The sequence below is a fragment of the Rhinolophus hipposideros genome, assembly GCF_964194185.1.
Source record: "Rhinolophus hipposideros genome assembly, chromosome: 12".
NCBI classification, from domain to species: domain Eukaryota; kingdom Metazoa; phylum Chordata; class Mammalia; order Chiroptera; family Rhinolophidae; genus Rhinolophus; species Rhinolophus hipposideros.
In genome coordinates, this window is record NC_138058.1 from 25,358,270 (window position 1) to 25,385,038 (window position 26,769).

General features: G+C 34.2%; 1 protein-coding gene across 2 annotated transcripts in view; it reads left to right on the plus strand.

The window, feature by feature from the left end:
* EXOC6B (exocyst complex component 6B) overlaps window positions 1–26,769 on the plus strand; it is a 583,153-nt gene that overhangs the window by 315,162 nt on the left and 241,222 nt on the right. Inside the window, exons 17-19 of one of the 2 annotated variants that reach the window (XM_081069630.1) lie at window positions 3,080–3,214; window positions 12,574–12,753; window positions 17,841–17,942. In XM_081069630.1, coding sequence (XP_080925756.1) covers window positions 3,080–3,214; window positions 12,574–12,753; window positions 17,841–17,876 — 351 coding nt within the window. In that variant the 3' untranslated portion in view covers window positions 17,877–17,942. Of the gene's footprint in view, window positions 1–3,079; window positions 3,215–12,573; window positions 12,754–17,840; window positions 17,943–26,769 lie in introns of those variants that run through there. The other variant, XM_081069629.1, reaches the window with a different exon arrangement.

Sequence of the window (26,769 nt, forward strand, 5' to 3'; positions counted from 1 at the left end):
TTGGAATTTAGGGCTTAATTTTGAACTATTAAAGATGATGAAGACATTTTTCTTTTCTGGAGTTTGTCAAGAATGTGAACATTTGTCTGTCATCATGGTTCAGGCTCCGCTGGGGTGTTTCAGCAGGTTAGAGGAATGACTTCCGCAGTCTACTCTGCCTTACTACTCATTAGATTCTCCGTGATACTAGGACGGAGAGACAGAAAAATATTCTGCTTCTTCCTGGTTTTTAAGCTAAGTGACTTCTGTCATTTAGTTTTGAGAGTTGATTGTTTGCCTTATAGTAGTTTCTTTTTTTTTTTGGCCCAATTCTCAAAGAACTGTATATAAGACAACCAATATCTAATCTGTTGTTAGTTCCATGTTTTTGAAACAATGTTAAGGACAGTTTAGGTTGCTGCAATGATATATTTTTATAAGAGAGTGGGAAGTAGGGGTTAAAAATATCAAAGGAGCTCAAACTCAGATGGAAGTTGATATCTAAAATTGCTTCATTTCATCCTTGCTTCAAAATTACCCCCAAAGCATCTGGCTTCACATTTGTAAATGTGCTTATAAGGCTGTTGGTTAGCTGTCATTCAGAAGTAGAGATCACTTAGACCTCATTAACAGACAATATTCCCTTTGAAAATGACATGGTATCTACTGTAATCCTAGAGTGTTTTAATAGTCTATTCTATGCTCAGCAATGAAACATTTCAAAAGTGACTGACAGCCAATTGATGTAATTCATCGTGATCTTTTGTGTTGACAGATCTTTAAAAAGTCATGGGAAATTACTACTGTACCCAGTGAAGCCGCCTCCTTTTTTTTTTTAACTGCCAATATCCTGCAAAACAGGACAATTTTCTCTTTGACTGCCACTGTTTTTTTATTTCGATAGCATGACACGATTCCTCCTTATTATTAGGATTTCTTTTGATAGATGGAATGTGTTCCCTATAGGTAATGCTGGTTTTAAAATAGAAATTCTTCAGTTCTCCAAATTAACTCTCTTACTTTTCTGACTTCCACATCAAGACAACCTTGCCAATAGCTACCATCCTGCTCAGGAAGAAGAGTAATTTAATTTAGCCAATTAAAAATTATTTTAATGATTTTATTCGTCCTCTGAGGGAGAAACATGTCGAAAGGAAGTGTGTGATGAATTGCTTGTTTTCGGTGGGTGTTTTTTCCTAGAGCACGCTAAAGCGAAAAGGCTGATGTTTGGGGTAATTTTATAGGAGATGGTATCTGTGTCCAAAAGTCAAGGTCTCCAGATTCACACTGAAGGTGGAAAGGGCCTGATGATGAATATGAAATTGTCTGATGACTTGTGGGGAATAATACAGAGATCTAGTCCCAATGTTACCCCGACTTTTCATCTTTGTTGTTTGTCATCATGTTTCAAAATTAGCTGTTTTCCTCAGATGTTCTGACTGATCCTTAGGGGAGTAAAAGTTACCTCTTCCTTTAGTCCTCTCTATTACTAAAGCACTGTCATTATGAATTGACATGTCTACTTGTATTTTGAGAAAGAATTGTGTGCTTTAGCCCTGTGCTGGGTGCTGTTGAGGAAGCAAGAATGAACTTTCTGATTGTCGTCCTGTTAATATTTTTGTGTAATATTCCACAGTATAATACTTGACTTTTATTGAAGTATAATTCCAACTTTTAAGCATTGTTTTGAAATATTATTTGACTGTAAAAATGTATAAAACCTCCCTTCATCTTTAGTTCCAATTTCCCCTTTGTGTCATCTCTCCACTCTCCCCTGGCTCGCTATTTCACTAAACTAAAAGAAGACCCTATATCATCCATAGCCTTCCTTATACACCACCTGCCACAACCCTACCACCAGAACATATTCTTGTGAAAATGAAAAGTTAAAGATGTAGAGAAGAGAGACAAAAACAGGTTTCATTCCATGTACTCTTTGTATTTCTTTTAGATTCTGGGGAATATGAATAGTTTTCGTAGTTGAAATAAGTAGTAGGTACCACTTGTTTTTTAATTTTGTTTTTCGCATAGAGTAGAATCAAAGCTTGGACGGGGTCTATTAGATGGCAAACCCAGAATCTGTTTCAGCCTACTGTACTTAAACATGTAGCTCTCCAGGGCTACCATCTTTTGCTATGATAAAAGACACGGAGAGAAGCCATTTAAATGAGTTCATAATTGACAGTAGATACCTGGATTTGAGTCCTAGTCCCATTTAGGTTATGTGATCTAGAGAAAATCATTTTATTTTTGTTTCTGTTATAGTAAATGGAAGTAACAATTATTCCCACTTAATTGACTTCTCCAGGGTGCTGGGAAGACATTGTAAGAAAATAAATTGTGAAATGCTTTACAAACTTTAATTCTATACAGATAAGAATGGTTTATTATTCCTCATTCTCCCCTCAAAGTAATTTATAGATGACTTTTATCTTACCAGCACTATCTTCTTTAAGGATTTTTTCTGTAAGAAAAGAGAAATAGTATTAACAAAAGAATATTTAATCCTCACAATAACTCCGTGAGTTAGACATCATTAACATTTTACAGATAAATAAACAGGCTTAGAGAAGTTAAGAAATGTTCTCAGGATCAATAATTTGTAAATAGTTAATCCACTGGTTTCTCTGACTTCATTGCCCATATTTTTTATTTCATAGACTAATGCAGTTTGTTAATATACTGCAGTCTTTTCCAATATCTCTCCGTTCATTATGCCTAGTTTTAAACTTCTTGCCATTTCAATTATTATTATTCTTTTAGTGTCAGTTTATTTATTTAATTTATTTGGCAATGATTTAATGCCAGGCACTATGCTAAACACTAGCAGTTTTTGTTCTTAGTCTCGTCTTTTTTAAACAGAAAAAAACATGTTGAAAATAGGATGATAAGAGCTCCTATAATGGGGGGAAATACAAGATGTTTGGGGAAGTCCGGGAAGGCTTCTTAGATGAAGTAATACCTCAGCCCATGCTTTCAAATACACAGATGATCTCTGCCATCATGCCTTTTGTTTGTCTTATACCAACAGATTCATATTGAGCTATTTGTCCTGGGGTAAATAGGCAAATGACTTTTACATGTGTTTGCCATTTTCCAGCTTGTCCAGATTATTATCAATACAACACACTTGGAGAAATCCTGTAAGTACTTGGAAGAATTCATCACCAATATCACTAATGTGCTTCCAGAGACAGTCCATACCACCAAGCTCTATGGCACCACAACTTTTAAGGTGAGAAGACCCTACAGGATTGCAGAACTGCTCTGGTATCCATAGTCTGGGGTGTTCTACCTAACATGGCGTTCTTTCCTCCAGGTCGCATAGCAGTACGATTCATAAATGCTCTTGAGAATAGGTGTTTATGAACTCCTTAGAAAAACAAATACTAATGCTAATTTTGGGGAGTTTAAAAAAAGTCTACCACCGTGTCCATTCAATCTTCTTTGTATTTTGTACGTGAAAATGGCTATTTCCTCAGTTGGCCCCCATCAGAGTTAAGAGTTCTTAAGTATGGTCTGGATGATAATGGTTATAACAGAAATCATGAATGAAATGTTTTAAGTTCGCTGTTCTCTCTTTTCTGTGTCCTGTGTCGAACTTTTTTTTGTTTCACCTCACTTTTAAGTGAGAAATTTCTGCCCCTTGCTATTGTAGTTAGCAACTTTATAATTATTTCACAAGGCCACAGCATTAGTTTTGACCCATGGTTGAATCAAATGGGAAAAATGACACCATTGTGGATCACAAGAAGGCTCGATGGTAGATGAGTTTTTGGAGAGTAAATGCCTTAATTTCAAAGAGCCTTAAGAAACTCCTTTATTTTGCCATATGAGCCTTCAATAAGTCTTTTTTTCTTTTTTAACATTTTTTAAAATTAGTTTCAGCTGCACAAAGCAATGTAACAGTTAGACATTTATCATTTATATCCCTCACAAAGTGATAGCCAAAAAAGTAACAGGGCAACTTCTTAAACACTGAAATGGTACATTCTGACATAAAGCCAAACACATATGCTTTGGGTTTTTGTTACTGTTGTTATTATTTGATTATTTTAGTCTTGAAACAAGTCTATGTCGCCTTTTTGAAATTCACTTGTTTACATTAATTAGGTATAAAGTTGTAGAGTTGAAATCATGATTTATGTCCACTGGTGTCTACTTTTTCCTATCCTTTTATCCCATTTCTCTATTATTGGTACCTCCTCTTGAGAGTAGATTTAAGAGAGGAAATCAAATTTGATTCATGTTGCTTATTACATTTTATGAGAGAGAAAAATTGTTCGAATTATCTGCTCTTTTTCTGTTATAAGAAAAAGAATGAGAAAGACCCTGAATAGCCGAAGCAATCTTGAAAAGAAGAACAAAGCTGGAGGCATCCTGCTTCCTGATTTCAAATACATTATAAAGCTATAGTAATCTAAACATTATGGTACTGACATAAAAACAGACACGTAGATCAGTGGAACAAAATAGAGAGCCCAGAAATAAACCCATGCATAATTGGTCAGTTAAGTTACAAAAAAGGAGCCAAGAATATAAATTGGGGAAGGGATAGTTTTTTTTTTAATAAAAGGTGTTGGGAAAACAAAACAGCTACGTGCAAAACAATAAAACTGGACCCCTATCTAATAACACACACGAAAATCAACTCAAAATGGGTTCAAGACTTGAATGTAAGACTGAAACATTAAACTCCTAGAAGAACACATAGGGAGTAAGCTCCTTGACATTGGCCTTGACAGTGGTATTTTGGATTTGACACTGAACGCAAAAGCAACAATAGGAAAAATAAACAAGTGGGATTTTATCATGCTAAAAAGCTTCTGCACAGCAAAGGAAACCGTTAACAAAATGAAAAAGCAACTGATGGAATGGGATAAAATATTTACAAATCGTAGATCTGATTTGTAATATCCAAAATAAAGAACTCCTGAAACTTAATAGCATAAAAACCAAGTAATCTGATTGAAAAATGGGCAGAGGAACTGAATATATATTTTCCCAAAGAAGTCATAGAAATGGCTAACAGGTAAATAAAGAAGATGTTCAACATCACTAATTATCAAAATGCAAATGAAAACCACAATGAGTTATCACCTCATACCTGTTAGAATGGCCATGATCAAAAAGACAAGAGAAGCGCTGGCAAAGATGTGAAGAAAACTTTTGCATACTGTTGGTCGGAATGTAAACAGGTACAGCCACTGCGGAAAACAGTATGGCAATTCTTCAAGAAATTAAAACTAGAACTACCATATGATTCCACAATTTCACATGTGGATGTATACCCAATTGGAATAAAATTATCTTGGAGCGATATCTATGTGCTGACAGGTTCACTGCAGCATTATTTACAAGATCCAAGGTATGGAAATAACCTAAGTATCCATCAACAGATGAATGGATAAAGAAAATGTAATATACACACACAAACACACACACACATATATATAAAATGGAATATTATTTAGCCATGAAAAATAAGGACATACTGCCATTTGTGACAACATAGATGAACCCTGAGGGCATTATGCTAAGTAAAATAAGGCAGACAGAGAATGACAAACATTGCATATTAGCACTTATATGTGGAATCTTTAATAAAAGTCAAACTCGTAGAAACAGAGAGTAGAAAAGCTGTTGCCAGTGGTGGGGCGTGAGATAAATAGATGTTGGTAAAGGCACAAACTTTCAACTATAAGATGAATAAAGTCTGGGTATCTAATGTAAAACAAGGTGACTATAGTTAATAATACTGTATTGTATAATTGAAATTTGCTAAGAGAATAGGACGTAAATGTTGCACTTAAAAAAATAAGATAAATATGTGAGGTGATAGATGTGTTTAATAATTAGATGGTGGGAATTTTTTCATAATACATACGTATGTCAAATTGCCACAGTGTACCTTTTTAAAAATTTATCATTTTATTTTCAGTATTACCTCATTAAAGCTGAAAAGCATTAAATGATCAGCCACAAAAGATTCTTTATGTATTTATATGGTTAGGTCAGCTGCTGGATGAGTTACACGTTCAAGGTGTGACCATGAATTATTTGTTTCAAATTACCTATAAAATTACTTCAAATTTATTATCCATCATATTATACGTGTATCATTACTTATAAACTTTTGAATAATGTCTTACTATATTACTATTGATACTGTTTTAGTGAGGAAGAGACTTATTTAATAAAGCGGCCCCAAGAATGAGTATGTAAATATAACAAGAGCTTTAAGAACTTCAGGATGACCTGAGGCAGTTTTATTAGAATTTTAATTACTCTTATATATTAGCATTATTATGGAGCCTGGGTAATATTTCTGTCAAAAAAATATTTCCACTTGATTTACTGTGGAAGCCAGAATTTCTCCAGGAAAGAAAATGTGGGTGGGACTATAGTTGAGTGTTCAGCAGAGAATAAGGATTTAAGAAGTTAGAACTCGAAATTCATTTATAGTTGTGTATCACATGGAGAATATGTAACATGTTCTGCTACTCTTTCCCTACCTCATCTCAATTTTCTTATTTCAAGGGCTTTTCAAATTATGGTCAGATATCCTCCCAGAGGATGGCTTGTGTATTTTGTTGTTGCTTTAGCTTTAAAGTTGCTGAGGGAAAATTAAAGGCAGACAGGAAGCCAAAGGGGTTGAGCAGCCAGTTAAATACTTAGTAGAGGAGAAGTTCTGGAGACCACTAAAGGTCATGTCCACAGTGCTTATTGGAAACACTGATTACTTAAAACACATTGAGAGTTTATTTTTACCAGGACTGTTTCAGACCAGCTAACGCGGAACTCAGTATAAACATGGCAATTATAATAGCTACAAGTTGTGTATTTTCCTAAGCTACTGTTTCCAGAAAACTTTCCCTCACAGATGGAAACCTTTATGCTGAAAAAGGGGCAAAAAGAATCAGAAGGTCTTCAAGGTATTTTTCTTACAGAGTTCCTTCTGTTGCCATGTGTGTCATAATCCAGCAGGCATTCTTTGCTTTCTTGGTTCATAGGAATTTCTTCATTCTTACAAAATAGCATGAAGGTATTTACTAATTTTCTAAGTATTATTATTAAATGTTATTAGTAAATATTTAGTAAATATTTACTAATGTTTGTGTACCTACTATGCAACAATATGGTATTCTTGTTTAGAGAGAGAAAAAATACTTGGTCTTTGGATTTACAGTTTAGAATCTACAGGAATGACAGACACTGTAAGTTCTATAAAGAGCTATGTGAAAAGTACTAGAATAATACAATACATATATTAAATCCCTCATTGATTCTACGTTTTTATAAAGCATCTGCTACATGCCAGGCAATTTATAGGTATGAACTGAAAACACAAGTCTCCTGACCTTACGGAGCTTATAGTCTAGTGCTACTGATCGATGAGAAACAAACAAAAATGTAATTTAATGTCAGGTAGTGCTAAGAATTAGGAAGAAATATAAATGACCTGAATGAAATGACAAGTGGAATCATTTGCATTTCTGATGGATAAGCATTTTGGTCACAGGGAACATTACAATAGTAAGTATTGGTGTGTTCAAGGAATAACAAGGGAGTCAGTCTGGCAGTGATGTATCTGTCAGTGGTGGTAGGAGTGGTAAGAGACGAGATAGGAGTCAGATAATTTCTGGCCTTTAAATACTTTGGATTTTATTCTGAAATGAAATGTGAGGCCATTAGAAGATTGGGAGTAATGGTGATAAACTGATTTATATATTAATGGGTAACACTGGTTGCCATGTGGAAAATAAATGGATTATAAGTCAGTAAGAGTGGAAGAAGAGAGTCCAATTTGGAAGTTATTGCAGTAGTGTAGGTAAGAGATAATGATTGCTCGGGCTACAGTGGTACGGGTGGAAGTGATACGAAATATTTCTGAAGGAAGAGATGGCAAGTTTTACCTCTGGATTTGGTATGGGGTTATAAGAGAAAGAGTAGAGTCAAAGATGATTCCAAGATTTTGAACTAAGCAAACTGGATGAATAGTGGTGCTATTTACTAAGATGAGGAACAGTGAGTGAATACACATTTGGGGAGTGGCCATAGAATCAAGAGTTCCATTTCTGACATATTAAGCTTGAGGTATGTAATAGTTATCTGCATAGAGATATTAAATAGACAGGACAAAGTTCTAGCTGGAGATTAAAATTTAGAATTCATCAGTATCAAGTTTGTATTTAATGCTATGGGCTAGATTTTTTGGGAGAATTGAATATAGATAGAGAAAAGGTATGAGGATTGAGCTCCAAGGGAAATCAACACTGACAGGTCCAGAAGAAGAGGGGAATTCCACAGAGAATCAGTAGTACTTATCTCAGCTTTGAGACCTTCCAGGAGGACTTCCCAGAAAAGGCACAAGTTGAAATGGGTCTTGGGACCAGCAGGAGATGTCCAGATGGATAAAGGATGAGGAGAGAGTAAGGGACATTTTTAGGAATTTCTTCATGTTCTCTCATGAACATAGATGCAAACATTCTCAACAAAATATTAGCAAATCGAATCCAACATGTATCAGAAGATTGTGCAGTTGATCCTTGAACAATTTAGGGGATTATGGGTGTTGAGATCCTGCATGGTTGAAAATCCATGTATAACTTTTAACAGCCTGCAGTTGACCAGAAATCTTACTGAAAACATAAACAGACAATTAACACATATTTTGCATGTTATATGTATTATATACTGTGGTCTTACAATAAAGTAAGCTAGAAAATAGAAAATATTATTACAATCATAAGAGAAAATATATTTCTAGTATTTATCAAAAAAAAATGTGGATATAAGTGGACCCGCGCAGTTCAAGTGTCAATTGTATACCGTGACCAAATGGGATTTATTCCAGGTCTGCAAAGCTCACTCAGTATTCAAAAATCTGTTAACATAATCAATCCATCACATCAATGGGCTAAAGAAGGAAAATCGTACAATTATACCAATAGATGCAGAAAAGCATTTGACAAGAGTCCAATACCTATTCATGGTAAAACCTCTCAGCAAACTAGAATAGAGAGGGAACTTCCTAAACTTGATAAAGAACATCTACAAAAGTTTTACAACTAATGTCACTCGATGGTGAGAAACTAGAAGCTTTCCTGCTAAAATCAAGAAAAAAGGAAAACATATCCCATCTACTACTTCTAGCCAACATCTAATAAGACAGGGAATAAAAGACTTACAGATTGTAAAGGTAGAAATAAAACTGATTTTGTTTGCAGATGACATGATTGCCTAAGTAGAAAATATGAAAGTATTAACAACAAAACAAACAAAAACCTACGAGAAGTAATAAGTAAATGTAGCAAGGTTTGGGACACAAGATTGGTATGAGTCATTTGCTTTCTTATTATACCAATAATGAACAACTGGAATTTGCAATGAAAAATGCAATATCATTTACATTAACATAAAAAGAGAGAAATAGATATAACTAACAACATAAAAGATGTCTGCGTGAGGGAACATATAAAACTGATGAACAGAAGGCAAAGAAGAAAGATCTAAATAAATGGAGATATAGTCCATATTTATGGATAGGAACACTCAATATTTTATCAAGATATCAGTTCTTCCCAATTTGTTCTATAGATTTAACATAATCTCAATCCAAATCTCAGCAAGTCATTTTGCATCTATTGACAAATTGAGTCTAAAGTTTGCATGGAGAGGAAAAACAGCCAGAATAGCCAGTGCAGTATTGAAGGAAAAGAATACTGGAGGATTTACCTGACTTTAAGACTTACTCGAAAGCTTATGTAATCAAGAGAGTACGGTATTGACCAAAGAATAGATGAATAGATCAAGGGAACAGAATAGAGCTCCCTGAAATAGACCCACACAAATATGGTAAACTGATTGTTGACAAGGAGTAAAGTGAATTACTTTGGAACAACTGGACATCCACATGCAAAAGAAAAAAAAAATAGATCTAGACACAGATCTTACACTTTTCACAAAAATTAACCCAAAATATGCCATTGACTTACATGTAAACCCCAAACTATAAACTCCTAAGTAGCATAAGGGAGACTCTTAGGGACCTTTCATTTGGCTATGATGTTTTAGTTAAAACACCAAAAACATGATCCATCAAAGACAATATAAAGTTGGATTTCATTAAAATGAAAAACTTCTGCTCTGGAAGAGACCTGTTAAGAGAATGAAAAGATAAACCACAGATTGGGAGAAAATATTTGTAAAAATGCATATCTAATAAAGAACATATCTAAAATATACAAAGAACTATTAAAACTCAAAAGCATGTAAACGACTCAACTTAAAAATGGGCAGATCTGAATCGACACCTCATCATAGAGTGGAGAGGGAATTTTAAATTGAAATAACGAGATATCACCACAACTATTGCAGCAATTGACAACACCAAATGCTATAGCAATTGCAACTCATTCATTGCTCGTGCTAATGCAAAATGGTAGTGCTATTTGGAAAAGCAGTTTGTCAGTGTCTTACAAGGCAAAACAGTGTTACCATGCAATCCACCAGTTATGCTCTTTGGTATTACCCAAATGCGTTAAAAACTTATGCCGCACAACAACTTACACATAAAAGTTTAGGGTAGCTTTATTTATGATTTCCCAAACTTGGAAGCTATGAAGATATTCTTCAATAGGTGAATGGGTCAACTGTGATACATCCAGACAATGGCATATTATTCAGTGATGAGAAGGAATGAACTATCAAGCCAAGGAACGACAGAGGAAGCTTTAATGTATATTACTAAGTAAAAGAAGCCATTCTGAAGAGCTATATACTGTATGACTCCAACATATGACACTGTTAAACGCGAAGTTATGCAGAAAATAAAAAGATTGGGGGGATGAATGAGGGAGGGATGACGAGATAGAGCAAAGTGGAGTTTTAGGGCAGGGAAGCGATTCCGTATGATACTACATGGTGAATACATGACATTACACTTTTTTTTGGGTACCTATAGAACTGTACAATACAGAGTAAACCCTAATCAAACTATGGACTGTAGTTAATAATAAATTATCAATATTAGTTCATCAATTGTAATAAATGTGCTGCACTAGTGCAAGATATTTTAATAGGGAAAACAGTGGGAGGAGAATGGTGGCCAGTATATGCAAATGGTCCGTATTTTCTGCTCAATTTTTCATTAAGCCTAAATTTCTAAAATACAATGTTTAATACTTAAAAGAAAACTCTTAGTAAAACGGGAGTTCAAGGAGAGTTGATTGTCATACAAGTCGATTACCATATTTGTAGATAGCGTATTATACAAATATTTAAAGATCTACGCACAGAAGTGTCCATTGAAACCTTATTCATATAAGTAAACATAGCCAATGCCTACATTATTGTTTGTAAGCACATTACAAAATTTGTAGCCATTAAAAAGGTGAAAATGGAGAGAAGGGTAGGAATTAGAGAGAAATTTAGGACTTAGGATTTACAGGACACAGTGATGGAAAGAATGAATGGAATCCAATATGTTCCTTAGATCTCAGCCTGGGACTGAACTGAGCAGGTGAAGAGTGGGGATTATGATCAATCTAATTCTGGACCTAACTGTGTTCAAAGTTTCTGTGGGTCATAATGCCCAGGAAGCAATCAGATATTCTTCAACAAGATAGTTTTCAACAAGAGTGAGTTTGGACAGACATAGTGGGAGCCATAAGAGTTGAAATGACCCAGCAAAAGTGAGAGAATTAGAAGCCAGGAAATTAAAACCCGAAGAAAACCATGTCATGAAAGCTGAAGGAGAACACAGTTCTAGCAGAGGATGTTTAACAGAGATCAAGTAAGCTCAGACTGAAAAATGAGTATTGGATGTGGTAGCATGGAGGTCCTGGGTTACCGTGGACCAATCCATGTTGATGGATTGTTAGCACTGGAATCCTGATTGTCCTGGTGCAGTGTAGATTCTTTTGTTCTGAAAATATTTTTCTTAGAACATTAGTCACATAGCACTTCTTAGAGTCTTTTATATGCTAGTGTACTTCCAGAGTCTCTTAAATGGAGTTTCTCAGACTTCTTTGATCTCGGAACTCTTTTGCTGTTGTTTTAGCATTTTTCAGGACTGATGTTACTTAGAGCACATATTAGGGATGTACCTAACAATCTTTGAAAAAGCTTAATGACAAAGAAACTAGAGAGGTAGGATGGTAACTGTGGAAATAAGCCTTAAGTTGGATCATCAGGATACTTACAGTAATCGAAGTGAAGAGACTAGGGGATATAGAGAGGGTGGTACTACAGGAAGGGAGTTTCTTGGAGTCCCAGAAGAGATGAAAGGGCATAGAATCCTGAGAGTGAGTATAGTTTTGAACAGAGATAAGAAAGTCAAAAAGGATGCAGAAAGCTGAGGACAGTGCCAGTTTCTCTATTTTGTGAAGCAAAATAATAGCTTGTCTTGCAGACACAAAATAAAAAAGACTCTACTGTGCTTTTGAAAAAAGGAAAATTCCTGGAGACGATATTTCTTAATGTTCCCAATTCTGTTACTTAGTTGATATGTGTGAGATGTCTCCAAGCAGAAATTTCTGTTTTGCTTATGTTGGAAGTCTGAATGATTTTAAAAATTTCATTATTTTACAGGATGCCAGACATGCCGCTGAAGAAGAGATTTATACCAACTTAAATCAGAAGATTGACCAGTTTCTCCAGCTGGCTGACTACGACTGGATGACAGGAGAGTTGGGTAACAAAGCCAGTGACTACCTAGTAGACCTCATTGCCTTTCTACGTAGCACCTTTGCTGTCTTCACACATCTTCCTGTAAGTGACAATTGCTTTCACTTTGCCCATCATACAGAAAAGAGTTCTCTTAAATTGGTGAAAGTTGTTTGTTTCTGCTTCAGCCAGGAAGCTTTCCAGGATATAAAAGTTCACACTCTAATTATTCTCCCTTAACAAAGATTTGGAGACATCTTCTCTTACTTTTTCATTGACTTTTGCATTGTGTTTATTTTGAAAATGGCTCCTAATAGTATATGTACTTATATCCCTTCTAACTTCGGAATAATTTGTGCAAACACCTATTGAATACCATGGTAGAAATAGAAGAGAAACTTAGGAGTTAGAATTTCAGACATGTATCTTTTAGTTCTAGAATGTCCATTTCATTTTTTTTATAACCTCAAATTCTCTGGTAAAATTCTCCATCTTTTCATCTAAATTTTTTTTTTCTATTTTCTCTATCTTTTCTCTATTTTCTTGAGCATATTAATTACAGTCATTTTAAGGTCATTGCTTACTAATGCTAATGTGTAGTTCACCTACATATTGCTGGATTTGTTTCTGATTTCTTTTTTCTTGGTTGTCAACTAATGTGGTCCTATCTCTTCTTACTGTTTTTTTGGTTGATATTAGGTTGGTGCAAAAGTAATTGTGGTTTTTGCAATTATTTTTATCCTTTTAAATCTCAATTACTTTTGCACCAACCAAATAGACATTGTGTTTAAAATATGTACAGAGGTTCAGGTGATACTGTGGAAACCAGAATTGGTTCACTCTTTCCCTTACTAAGTAGGTAGAATGGGTGGATAGGTTGTGGTTTGAGCCTCATCCCCTTAATAAAATCGATGGACTGATCTGGGTCAAGCTTGGGTTGCAGTTGTAGTGTACCTTTGGTTTGCCCCTGTTACTGTGTTTCCTCAAAAATAAGACCTAGTTGGACAATCAGTTGTGATGCGTCTTTTGGAGCAAAATTAATATAAGACCCGGTCTTATTTTACTATAATGTAAGACTGGGGATAACATAACATAATGTAACATAACAGAACATAACATAATAATACCAGGTCTTATTTTACTATAAGACCAGATTAATATAATATGATATAATATAATATAATATAATACTGGATATTATATTAATTTTTGCTCCAAAAGACGCATTAGAGCTGATTGTCCATCTAGGTCTTATTTTCAGGGAAACAGGGTGGGATGCAGTTCTTCAGAGCTTTTAGTGAGAACCCGGCACGTCATTGTCTCTTCAGCACCAAAAGGACTATAGAAATTGCCACTTCTCAGAGAAATCATATCATTTAAGCCTCCTCCTGCCTTTTTCAATTTTAGAATTTGGCAAATGTCATGAGAAGGAGTCTTACCCTGATCAACAGTTGCCAACAGGAAAAAAAAGCGTGGTTGGAGACTGTAAATGTCAATTTACTACTCTCTCAAGAGCTTTCAGCTCCTACTTGTGATTTTCATGAATCCACCCAAGAGTGAGTCTGTCTCTCTGAAACACTGTAAGACTGTGGGAAATCGTACTTTGCTTTTCAAAGGTTTGGTCTTAGACCCTTAGTTTTCTCAGCTGTGTAGCCTTAGATTTCAGAAAGGGTCTTGTGGAGAAAACTGGCCCTCCAATCTCCAGTTTTGGCACTTCGGCTGTATGGAAGCAACAAAAATTCAGTGATTGTTTTTTTCCCCTCCCAGATCTTAACAGATTTGCAGTCTGTTCCAATGCCTAGCTTTGGCAAATGCTGCCAGGGAGAGCTGCAGTTCCTCAGCTCACCTTGAAAAGGTCTGCCTTCTTTGTAGTTTCATTCCCTTTAGTCCTCATTGTGTCACATCTTCTGGTATCTTTAAATGTGTTTTCTGTAAGTTTTTCTTTACTGCCTTTCCTAGTGCTTCCTGGGAGCATTAGCCTGCAGGAAATTAGGTCATTTCATCCTGCTTTATCTTGGTGCCAAAGTCAGACCAAAGTAGCACAAAAGAGCAAACAACAAGCTAATCTCACAGTTATGGATAAATAAATAAATAAAGTTTCAGCAAGTCATTCCAGTGTTTTAAGAAGGTAATTTAGCACTACGATGCAGGATTTATTCTAGAAATGCAAGGATGGTTTGATATTTAAAAATCTGTTAATATAATTTATCACATGAATAGGTGAAGGAAATAAAGTATATGATCTTTATATATTCTTGAAAGGTGTTGTATAACTTCCAGTCTGCATTCCTGATATTTTTTTTAAAAACTTACTAAAATATTAGCAATATAACATTTCAATAACATGATAAAGAGCATCTATACAAAATTCAGCAACTACTATAGATGTAACAGTGGAACACTAAAAATATTTGTTTGCATTAACATCAGAAGTAAAGATGCTTCTCACAACTACTTTGCAAGTTCTATCAAATAAATAAGGTAAAAAAGAAATAATTTATAAATATTGTAATGAGCCACAATATTATCATTATTCATAAGTTATTACTGTATAATTGGATAATCCAAGAGAATCAACTGAAAAATAATTAAGACCAGTGAGACCTTAGTTGGTTAGGTGGTTAGATGATCCACAAAGAAAACAAATCAGCTTCTCTTATATTAGTAATATTGTCATAGAAAATACATTGCAAAAAAATGCCTATTCATTTTGGGGGCATAAGACATAAGATTTCTATGAGAACAATTAACAAGTAATATGTAAAATCAATGTGAAGAATATGTCACAGAGTCATTTAAAACAGACTTCATTATGTACAAGTACATACAGTGTTCTAGGATGGGAATATTTCATATTGTAGAGAGTTTTTCTAAAATTAATCTAATTACAATGAATATCAAGTGAATTTGGTGGTGATGGGGTAGCTTTGCGAGACAAAAATGGACAATATTTCCCAAATATGAAAAACAAAAATAATGAGTGTGGTCTTTTCTTGTCAAATATAGAAATACTATTATAAACCAAAAATAGTTTAATTAATATCATTCTCACACTGTAATAAACTAATAGATTAAAGGGATAGAGTATAAAATCTATAAGTCGTTCGAAGTATATGTAAGAATTTAGTATGTAGTAAAGGTGGCATTCGGCAGCTGCTATTGCCACTACTTTATTCTTAATGGATAAAAAGAATGTTAAGCCACTATCTCACATATCAAAATGAATTCTAGATGAAATACATGTTTAAACTTTTAAAAAGAATTAAATTATGGGGAAACCAATAAAAATATTAGCAAATGTTTCTATAATCTGAAAGTGAGTCATCATCATAATGATGATACCAAAAATTGAAGTCATTAAGGACAATGTTAATAATTTGACTGCATAGAATGTTTTTAAAGTACCTAAAAAGAATTAATATAGAAAATAGAATGTAAGCTTATTCAGAAAAATAATTACAATAAATATTCCCAAAGGTCAATATCTGTAGTATATAACATAACACATTGTTTCAGATTTAATAAGAAGACACAGAACTTGATGGAAAATTTTGCAAAAATTACATTTAGGCAGTCAGAAAAGAAGAAAAATAATAGACTAATAATAATATGAACAAAATGTATAACTCTAATAATACGACATATTAACATTGTGTGATATTATTGCCTATGAATTTGCCAAAAGTCTTCTTGGTGGTCAGGTTTTCAATATGATTTAGAAATCTCTTAAAATTTGTTTACCTTTTACACTGCAATCTCACTTTTAGAAATCTAACTTAATGAAATAATCATGGGTGTATTATAAAATTCAGATATAAGTATGTTCATCACAGTAGCTAACACATCTGTTGCAGACCATTTAATTTATTCCCAACGTTCTGCAACAAATGTGTTAGCTAAATTATTCAATATTCACATAATGTAATATCAATCGTTCATTAAATTAATGTAGATTGATATTCATTTAAAATGTTAATTATATCTTACTTGGAAAAGCAGATTGCAAAATAGTATATACAATATGATTTCACTGGTTACCTGTACTTATCTCTGTGTAGCTTTTAAATTTTCCTTTTCGTTTATTTGTTTAAAAAAATGTGTTTCTGTCCTGCAACATTTGCTGCTTTTATAATCCTAGGGGTAGGGGAAGGTGATATTTGGAATCATTATTCTCTATCTCAAGATTATTCTGTCTTCAATAATTAATTTATATTGAAAAACACTTTTATTGAAGAAAGAGTGTTTTAAAATTTGTTTCATTTTTCAGAAGGAAGATGGCCAATAGTATTTTGGCCATAATGTCTCCCCTAGCATTGTACAATTATTTGAGTAAGATTTTGAAGTATCATAAGAAAAAATGCAATTGTTCCAAGTCAAAGCCACCTGGATAAGTTTTCCCTACATCCACCTTCCTTGTTTAATTTTTATTTTTTATTTTTCTTTTCTTACAAAATAAAAACGAGTCCCTAATAAGTGTCACTGTTTATATATGTCATATAATACAGTGGGTCCTATATATACAATAGCTATTATGTCAACACCATACTTACTTTAACGTCCAGGCCATTTAGAAATAGTAACATGGATCAAACTCATGTTTGTCTAACTTAAAGAACACGTATTAGCCAAACAGAGCTGTGTCTAAGATTTGCTCTTGTGCATTATTAGTGAAAGATGAGAGGGGAAGGAGAGGGATATTGAATGATAGGAAATATTTATATAACATGGAAAGAACTGCAAAGAAAATGGCAAAGACCCTTGTTTTTTTACATTTTGAAATCCTCAGTTTTCTGTAGTTCTCAGGGATGTTTTGTTACCACAGTAGCAACATAGCAAAAGGGATAGGTCAGTGTGTGTGTGTGTGTGTGTGTGTGTGTGTGTGTGTGTGTTTGTGTGCGCGTGTGTGTTCTAGATTATGCTGCATTTGATAGTGGATGGTCCCTTGAAGTTTGGTGACTAAGGTGGCCTACCTATTTTCATGAGGCAACCAGAAATCATTGTCATAATAAGATTTTCCAGTTAGAGTTCTAAAACTTTGCTGTGTACTTTGAGTTAACAGATGAAGTAAGTTCACAAGCATGTTTTCAGGCTCCAGTTGTATGATTTACAATTGCATGCACAATACCCATTTTGCATGCTCAGCATAAGAGCATAGTTTTTTTATCCTTTTTATCCTGGTCATTATCTTTCAGAAATGCTTGAGAGAAAGGAAATGCTGTCTCAAGTAACAGAAGCAAAGGAGGGAATCCTGAATGTGTTTTCTGTCTGCTGTTGATGTTAATTTACATGACCCAGGGCAAGATCTCTCTTAAACCACCTTGGTTTGCCTTAACTTAGTTTGTCTAAAAATGCAGTGATACCTCTCTTTGGCCTTCCTTCCTGGGCAGTTAATTGATGGGCCATCTTTAAGGGTAAGTTATTTTCTACATAGAAGTTCCTCAAATTCTTCCTTAGACAGGTTTTAGACAAACCCTCCTAAAATGGACATTGCTCTTAGCACTTGAGTTAATTTTCTGAACTGCTGCCATCTCAGCACTCACCAAACGATTCTGCTATTTAGAAACGGACAGCACCTCTCGTTAACTATGAAACTTTCTCTGTGACCATCTAGTCTTTCCATGTTGTGATCCCCACACTTTTTGTCTTTCTCTCTCTCTCAGTTTTCTCTTTGCCCTCCCAAAACTGACTCTTTGTCAAGTACACCCAGCTGTTTTCTACCCTTGATGTTCAGTTGTGCTTTTATATCTTCTTTAATTGCCTCTGCCCTTTAACTACATGTATTGAAATCTTACCCATTTTTTCAAGGCTCATTTCAAAGCATACACTTTGTGTGAAACCTTCTCCAGTTGTTCTGACCAGATGTGACATCATTCTTTTTTGGGACCCTTCTTTTATGGCACTATCCTACATTGGGTGGGATGTGTCATTCATTTGTGTGCTCACTTCAGGAAAGGGGAGCGTGCTAATTAAGACGTACGTACTGTGTTCCAGATATTTTACATGAGTTACATGTCATCCTAATTAATAAAGTCTAAAACTACCTCAATCAGGTAAGAATTATTATTACATTTTAGTAATGAGAACATGAACACAGGGAAGTTATGTACTTTGCAGGAGATACAGCAAATAGGTAGCAGGGTCAGGATTTAAAGAGATTTCTTTGACTTTCAGACTGTTCCATTAGACCATCATGCCCACCAATTTGATCGCCCGCTGTAGGATGGTGTCTCTGGATGGAGACCTCGTTTTAGTTGTCTCTCTCTGTAATCCAGTGGGGCACCTTGACTGAAACAGTGCACAATAAGTTTTTTGGAGTTTACTTGTTTTGAATTCCTACCTGGGCATTGAAAACCATTTTGGGATCATATATATCATTAAAAGTAACCATTTAATTGTTGAAAAGTCACAAACTAGTCTTATTCTGAGACTAGGCCCCAAAATGTGTTTGGGTTAAAATTCTAAATTAGTCTTTCTCCTGTCATATTCTCTCAAGTTTACCTGAATAAAAAAGAACACTTCCAAGTGACAGAATTGTAATGATAAATATGCCTTACATTTGTGTGTCACTTTATCATATTCGGACTTCTCTTATCTCTTCTCATGATCTCATTTGGTTTGTAGAATAACCTCTATGATATATGCATAGTTATTATTTTCCTTATTTGACAGATGTCAACAGTGAACCTAAAAAGGTCTTGCCCAAGCTTAGAAAATGAATCAAGACTGTGGGTAGATTCTGAGTCTTTTTTACACTGGATCATGCTTTCTCCACTATATAAAACTGTCTTTCTATATTTAATAGTAGCTACTATCTTTTGAGTACATATCATGTAGAAAGTACTATGTTAAGCATATGCATATTCTCTCTCTCACTCTCTCTCTCTGCCTCTCTCCATATATACGTATATACATCTACATACATATATGTGTATATATATGTGTGTGTCTGTAAATTTGTGTATATATATGGATTTTTTGGAAGAAACCAATGATAATCTGTATATAGGTATATCTATGTGTGTGCATATATTCTCATATACATATATATACATATTCTCATTTATTCCTTGTAACAAATTTGCAAACAAGTGTTATTATCCCATTTTACAGATAAGGAAACTAAAGCATAGAGAGGTTTGCTAAAGTGTTAAAATTAATCATCTGGTGGTAGTGGATGTGGGGTGTGAACTGCCCCCAAAGCCCGTGTTCTCTTCCCACTAAGTTATGTTACCACTAAGCTATGCATGAGGAGCACTAGGATTTATTTCATGGTGCCATCATTTAAATGCCACTTCCTCGATGAGATTCTTACTCAGTATTTTATGTTAGTGTATAAAGTTTAGTCATTGTGACCAATACAATTCCTAGTAGGAGAGGTAAACGGTGGTAATGTGCCCAGAAAGTGGAGCCTCGATTTGGAAATGGGAAGGATACCAGTAAGTGAGTTGCCTGTTAATAACCTAACTTAGTTCCCTTAGCTGACACCTCATGTGGAAATTCTCTCATCTACTGTAATAACGATTCTGTAAGTCAGCCCAATCCCTACGGTTTTCTCTGGAACAAATTAAGGAAATTTCAGGTGTCCTCAAGGGACCAGAGGCATCAGAGCCTTCAGGATATCAACTAAATTTGTCTTCAAATTAATTATATAGACAAAGCCTGTATCAATGATTTTTTTCTTTTTTCTTTTTCTCCTCTGACAGAGCAGAAATTAGAGATTTGCTGATTATTTCTCTGTCTACTGAGAAATTTATTATGTGTCCTATTTACATGCTTTTAAGATTTTGGTTATTTGAGCTACATAAAGTACTACATAAAGTAATACATAAAAAAATGTAGCTACATAAAGAAATCAGCATTATTAGTGTGGTATTGGGATGTGAGTGTAGTTTATCACTTAAATCCTTTAGTTTTATATTTTTTTCAGAGATATCTTTGTGTGTTGAGCTATTAGTTAGCACTTTCCCCCCATAAAACTGTTACCAGTTTTTACTGTTAGCAGTTCTGGTAGTACTGAGTCAGTATTCCCTTGCCTCTTTAATGATACTGATCTTTGGATTATCGCCTGCTTCTTCTAATTATTAAGTAAAAGGTTAAGACTGTTTGATTCCAAATACTAAGAGCCATTCTAATCCTGTTTTTTGGTGATGAGATAAGGTAGAAAAGAAGGAAAATCTGGAGCTTAAAGGACTGTGAAATCCTTCAACTCAAACTCCATATTGGATATGCTGTTTATGAGTCAGAGATTCCAGTGAGAATATTTTGGGTACTGCTATGTCTGGTCAACTTAATATTTCAGATCCATTTATAAAATGGACAGGAGACTGCTCTGATTCTCTCTCATTGGTGCTGGTGAGGTAGGAAGCTGAAGTATTTTCTGAGGACAAAATTATTACTTCAACATTGCTTATGAGAGCAAATAATTATAAAAAAGTTTAACGGTGTAATAACAGGTAAATGGTTATATAAACTATAACATAATTCAATGAACTATTATGCATTTGTTAAAACTAATTTTATGAATATTAAATAATAACATTGCAAAGTATTTATAATATAATGTTAAATGATAGAAGCAGAATGAAAATTTTATAAACATGGTTATAAGTCTGTAAAAATTCTAAAAACATGTTAGTAGGGAAAAAGTTCAGCAGGAAATATGTTAAATGTAAATAATTGTTTTGGTGGTGTGATTTTTCTATTCTTTTTCAAAATTGTCGGTATTTTATAGTTTTTTGTTACTGGCATTTTAAGATATTTAAGCATTTGCTTTATTAAAAACAATTAGATCTTTATAGCTGAAAAGGTATTTTTCCAAGTTCCCAAGGAGGAAAATACTGCTGCTTGGGAACACTTCAGTTAGGTCATTCTAAACTGCATTTTTCCTTCTTGACAAGATGGCAAATTTGAGCCTGCCACATGGTGCCAAGATACTCCAGCACATCTAACGCGCATGTTGTGGGGTGAGGAGTTCACAGTTAAATGAACAGGGATCTGGTACATGCCACTGTTCTGTGATACTTTCATGGTGGTTTATAGCCACAGTGTTAATATGGCTTAGTAAGTGCCTGAACTTCTCCAAACAAATAACACACATTATTGGAAATCAGACACAGTGCATACTTGCCCCTGGGGACTCCTCCTACTTTGAATTAGCAACTGAGGTCTTGTTGCTCTTTAACTCCCTGGCTGTGGATGAGGTCCGGGCTCTTCTTAAGGAAAAACTAGCATCTTAAAAAATTATTAGAGTAACACACGTGTACAGAGCCAAAAAAATGGATTTTCTACCCTGAAATGCTGTATGTTATACTTTTAAAAGGATTTTTGTTAAGAACATCTATTTGTTATTTTTATTTCATGTCAGATAGTTTGATTGCCTTTACATTATTCCTGCAAATGAATGATTTACTACCTTTACTGTTCCAAGATGGAGACTTTTGTTAACGCTGAGCAGTGACTGTCAAACTAACAAAGTGAGGAAGTTTTATGTTGTGTGCTGGCATATATGTTTTGTTCTGTGTTGGTGGATTGCTGTTTCTTTGTTTGTTTTTAAGTTTCTTTTAATCATTGTGTATCTTGGTAACTCCTTTGGAAGATAGTCTTAGGATCAAGAGATGACAGGGACCTGTAAATAAATGAGAAGCTGTTTTTCAGTAGACAAATAGGCCCTAGCTGCAGTCTCAAGAAGTCTAACACGAACCTTTGTAAAGGTAGTATTCTGCTGTGTCTATTTTTCCTACACGTGAACATAGATTACAATGGGAACTGTGTAAAATATAAGTATTGTTCTCTAGAATGATTTTTTTTGGTTTTATTCTTAAATAACTGCTATCACATTCTTTTTTAATTTTATTAAATTTATTGGGGTGACATTAGTTAATAAAATTATATAGGTTTTATGTGTGCAGTTCTGTAACACATCATCTGTATATTACATTGCATGTTCACCACCCACAGTCAGTTCTCCTTCCGTCACCATATATTTAACTCCCTTTACCCTCTTCTACCACCCCCCTCCCTTCTCATCCCCTGGTAACCACTAAACTGTTTTCTGTGTCTGTGAGTCTTTTTTGTTTTGTTTTGTTTGTTGCTTTCAGTTTTATATACCACATATGAGTGAAATCATATGGTTCCTGACTTTTTCCATCTGATTTATTTCACTTAGCATGATATCCTCAAGATCCATCCATGTTGTCCCAAATGGCAGTATTTCATATTTTCTTATGGCCGAGTAATATTCCACTGTATACATGTACTGCATTTTCTTTATCCAGTCATCTATTGAAGGACACTTTGGTTGTTTCCATGTCTTGGCCAAAAGATACATGAAAAGATGCGCAACCTCACTAGCTACTGGGGAAATGCAAGTCAAAACCACAATGAGGTACCACCTCACACCTGGTAGAATGGCTATCATCAACAAAACAAGTAATAACAAGTGTTGGAGAGGCTGTGGAGAAAAAGGAACCCTCCTACACCGGTGGTGGGAATGTAAGTTGGTACAGCCTCTGTGGAAAACTGTGTGGATGTTCCTTAAAAAATTAAGAATAGTGTTACTGTGAGACCCAGCAGTCCCTCTTTTGGGTCTCTACCTGAAAAATTTGAAAACATTTATTCATAAAGATAGATGTACTCCTAAGTTCATTGCAGCATTTTTCACAGTGGTCTAGAATGGTATTTTTGGTGCCATGTTGACCATATCTATATTTCTCCTGTTGTAAAACAGACACAGTGACCCCTGTAGCTCGTTGTTTTCATAAAGCCCCTGAAAAAATATTTTTTAAACAGTCCATTCTTTAGAAAAAGAAATAACTTCATTTCCTGTATTTTTAAATTAAAGAATAGCATACATGTAGAAAAGTGAATAAATTATAAATACTATATAGTTTGATGAATTTTCACAAAGTGGACATACCCATGGGATCAGCAGCAAGATCAAGAAAGAATATTACCAGTTTCCCAGAAGACCCTTCTACCTGTTCCCCCATCAAATCTTTACCTTTCTTCCTGAGGTTAATCATTATCTGTACTTCTAATACTGTAGCTTGGTTTTGCCTGTTTGTGGAATGGCACAATATGTACTCTTTCTTTGTGTCATTTCTTAGGCACACCATTACATCTGTGAAATTCATCATTGCATGTAGAAGTAGTTTGTTTGTTCTTATTTCTATATAATACTCGATTACATGAATATATAACAATTTCTTATCTATTCTACGTAAAGTGGTTGGATATTTGTTTCCAGTTCTTGGTTATTAGAAATACTGTTCTTTTGAAATTTCTGTATGTATTTTGGTGAACATGTCTCTTTTGAGTACATCTTAGTGATGGAGTAGCTGTGTCACAGGGCATAAAAATGGTCAATATCCTCCCAAATAATTTTCCAAAAGATTATACCAATCTATATTTTTTACCAGTAGTATAAAAGAGTTCTGGTTAATTCACATCTTTGCCAAAATTTGGGTTTATCTGTCTTTATCATTTTTAATCCTTTTATTGGATATATATTTTTGGATATATATATATATATATATATATCCAATGATATATATATATATATTATTGGATATATATATATATTTATTGGATATATATATATATATTTATTGGATATATATATATTTATTGGATAATATATATGTTACATTGATGTTCCAATTGCCATTTTCTGAGGACTAATGAAATTGAGCAGCATTTCACATGCTTATTGGCCTTTTGTATATACTCTTGTTGTGAAGATCTTTCGAAGTCTGTCGCCCATTTTGTAAGTTATCTGCCCTTTTTCTTGATGATTTTAAACAGTTGTATATATTTAGTTCAGCAGTTATGGTAGACAGAAAAATGGTATCCCAAAGATGTCCACATCTTAATCCCCAAAACCTATGAGCATGTAAATACCGTGTTTCCCTGAAAATAACACGGGGTCTTATATTAATTTTTGCTCCAAAAGATGTATTAGGGTTTATGTTCAGGGGATGGCATCCTGAAAAATCATGCTAGGGCTTATTTTCCGGTTAGGTCTTATTTTTGGGGAAACATGGTAGCATAAGGAACTTTGCAGATATGATTAAGTTAAGGGTCTTGAGATAGGGAGATTATTTTGTATTATCTGGTGGACCCAATATAATCTCAAAGGTCCTTATAAGAGGGAGGTAGGAGTGTGAGAATCGGAAAGGGAGATGTAATGATAGAAGCAAAGGTCAGAGTGATACAGCCAGAAGCCGAGGAATGTGGGCAGCTTCTAAAAGTGGAAAAAAGCAAGGAACAGATTTTCCCCTAGCTTCTAGAAGGAATGTTGCCTTTAATTTTAGCCCCATAAAACCTATTTTGGACTCCAGAACTGTAAGATAATAAATTTGTATTGTTTTAAGCCACTAAATTGGTGGTAATTTGCTACAGGAGCAATAGGAGGCTAATACAACTGTTCTCAAACGTTTTGGTGTTGAGACTCCTTTACACGATTAAAAGGTCTTGAGGACTCCAAAGAGCTTTTGTTACTGCTGCTCATATCCACCAGCATTGATCATATTTGAAATTAATACCAAAAGATTTGTAAAATATTTAGGTATTTATTTTAAAATAATACACCCCTTATTTGCTAACATGAAATACATTTTTCAAGAAAAATAACTGTATTTTACAAAACGAAAAACATTTAGTGAGGAGAATGGTATTGTTTTATTCTTTTGTAAATAACTTTAATGTCTGGCCGAATATAAGACAGTTACATATCTCAAATCTGCTTCTGCACCAGTCTGTTGTCGTATGTTATTCTGGTTGAAGTATATGAGAAAAGCTGGTCTCATGGATACACTTGATAAAGGAGGAATACTTTAATAGCCTTTTCAGATAATTGTTGATATTCTTTGATATTTGAAAATTCAACACATGATAGTTTCTTAAAGATTAGTTGCAATGTGGAATTTGAAATCTTATCAATGAATTTTTCATATGCTGTTACCTTAAAGTTCATTGATCCGTTTTGTACTTTGAATAGATCTTTACCCATGCATGATTTTGTAGCATCGTGCATCAATCATTTAGAAAATATTTTTTAAAAATTAAAAATAAATAAAATAAAAATAAACAAAATATCGCTTCACTGAGTTAGGCAGATCTAAATGTTGACATATTTTATTATATAATAAAAAATATATATTTTTTTACAAAAAATTATTTTAAAAAAAGGCACCCTCCGTAACATTACCACCAGTCTCTTTAAAAAGTTTTTAAGTATAGAGAAACTACATGATGGTTGCAGATACGAATTTTTTAAAATTCAAAATTTTGCTTGTAAGCTTGAGTTGTGTCACTGGTAACTAACAATGTCAGTTGTTTTCTTTAAAGATGCAGTCCTATTTCTATCATGTTTAAGAAAATGCCCATCAAAAACTCAAGTTTGAAGAACACAATGTACCAGATATTTTTTCATTTAAAAAGGGTATTCCCTGAAAAAAAGGTTCTGGTTCAGTTTGTAACTCAAACAATCGCACAAATACTTTTCTGAGACAATTACCATACTTCAGCATGCAACAGAAATGCTTTATACCCTATATGTCACACAGAATAGAAAAAAAAACATACTCAAGGATATACTCAATATTTATTAGTTAATTTGAGAGTATTAAAGGAATTGTGTTTATATGCTACCTTGTAGGTGGTAAAGGAAACATGATATGTTAGTTCCTGAGGAGACATTTAATAAAATTAATAGTTTTTTACTGCTTTATCAAGGAAGTTCTTATAAGAAATTGGCATTTGTTTTGTTGTGAGTGCGGGCAGTCAAGTATACAAGGATTACCAGTATAGTTTGGTGCCATAGGCTTAAGTCAAGCTGTGGCACCAGTGGTTTTGCTTATCATTCCTTTTGCAAATTCCAGCACAAGTGAAATGTCATTAGTGCAAATGTCAGCACAGTGAAAAAGGCAAATAACATCTCAGTGTTATTATGAAAACTGTCCTCTTGGACCCCTTGAGAGGGCATGAAGGACCCTCAGGCATCTGCAGACTATACTTTTGAGAATTACTATTAGAGCTATGAGTCCTTTATAGGATATATGTATTTATTGCAAATATTTTATTTCAGTTTGCAGCTTACCTTTTCATTCTCTTAATGGTGTC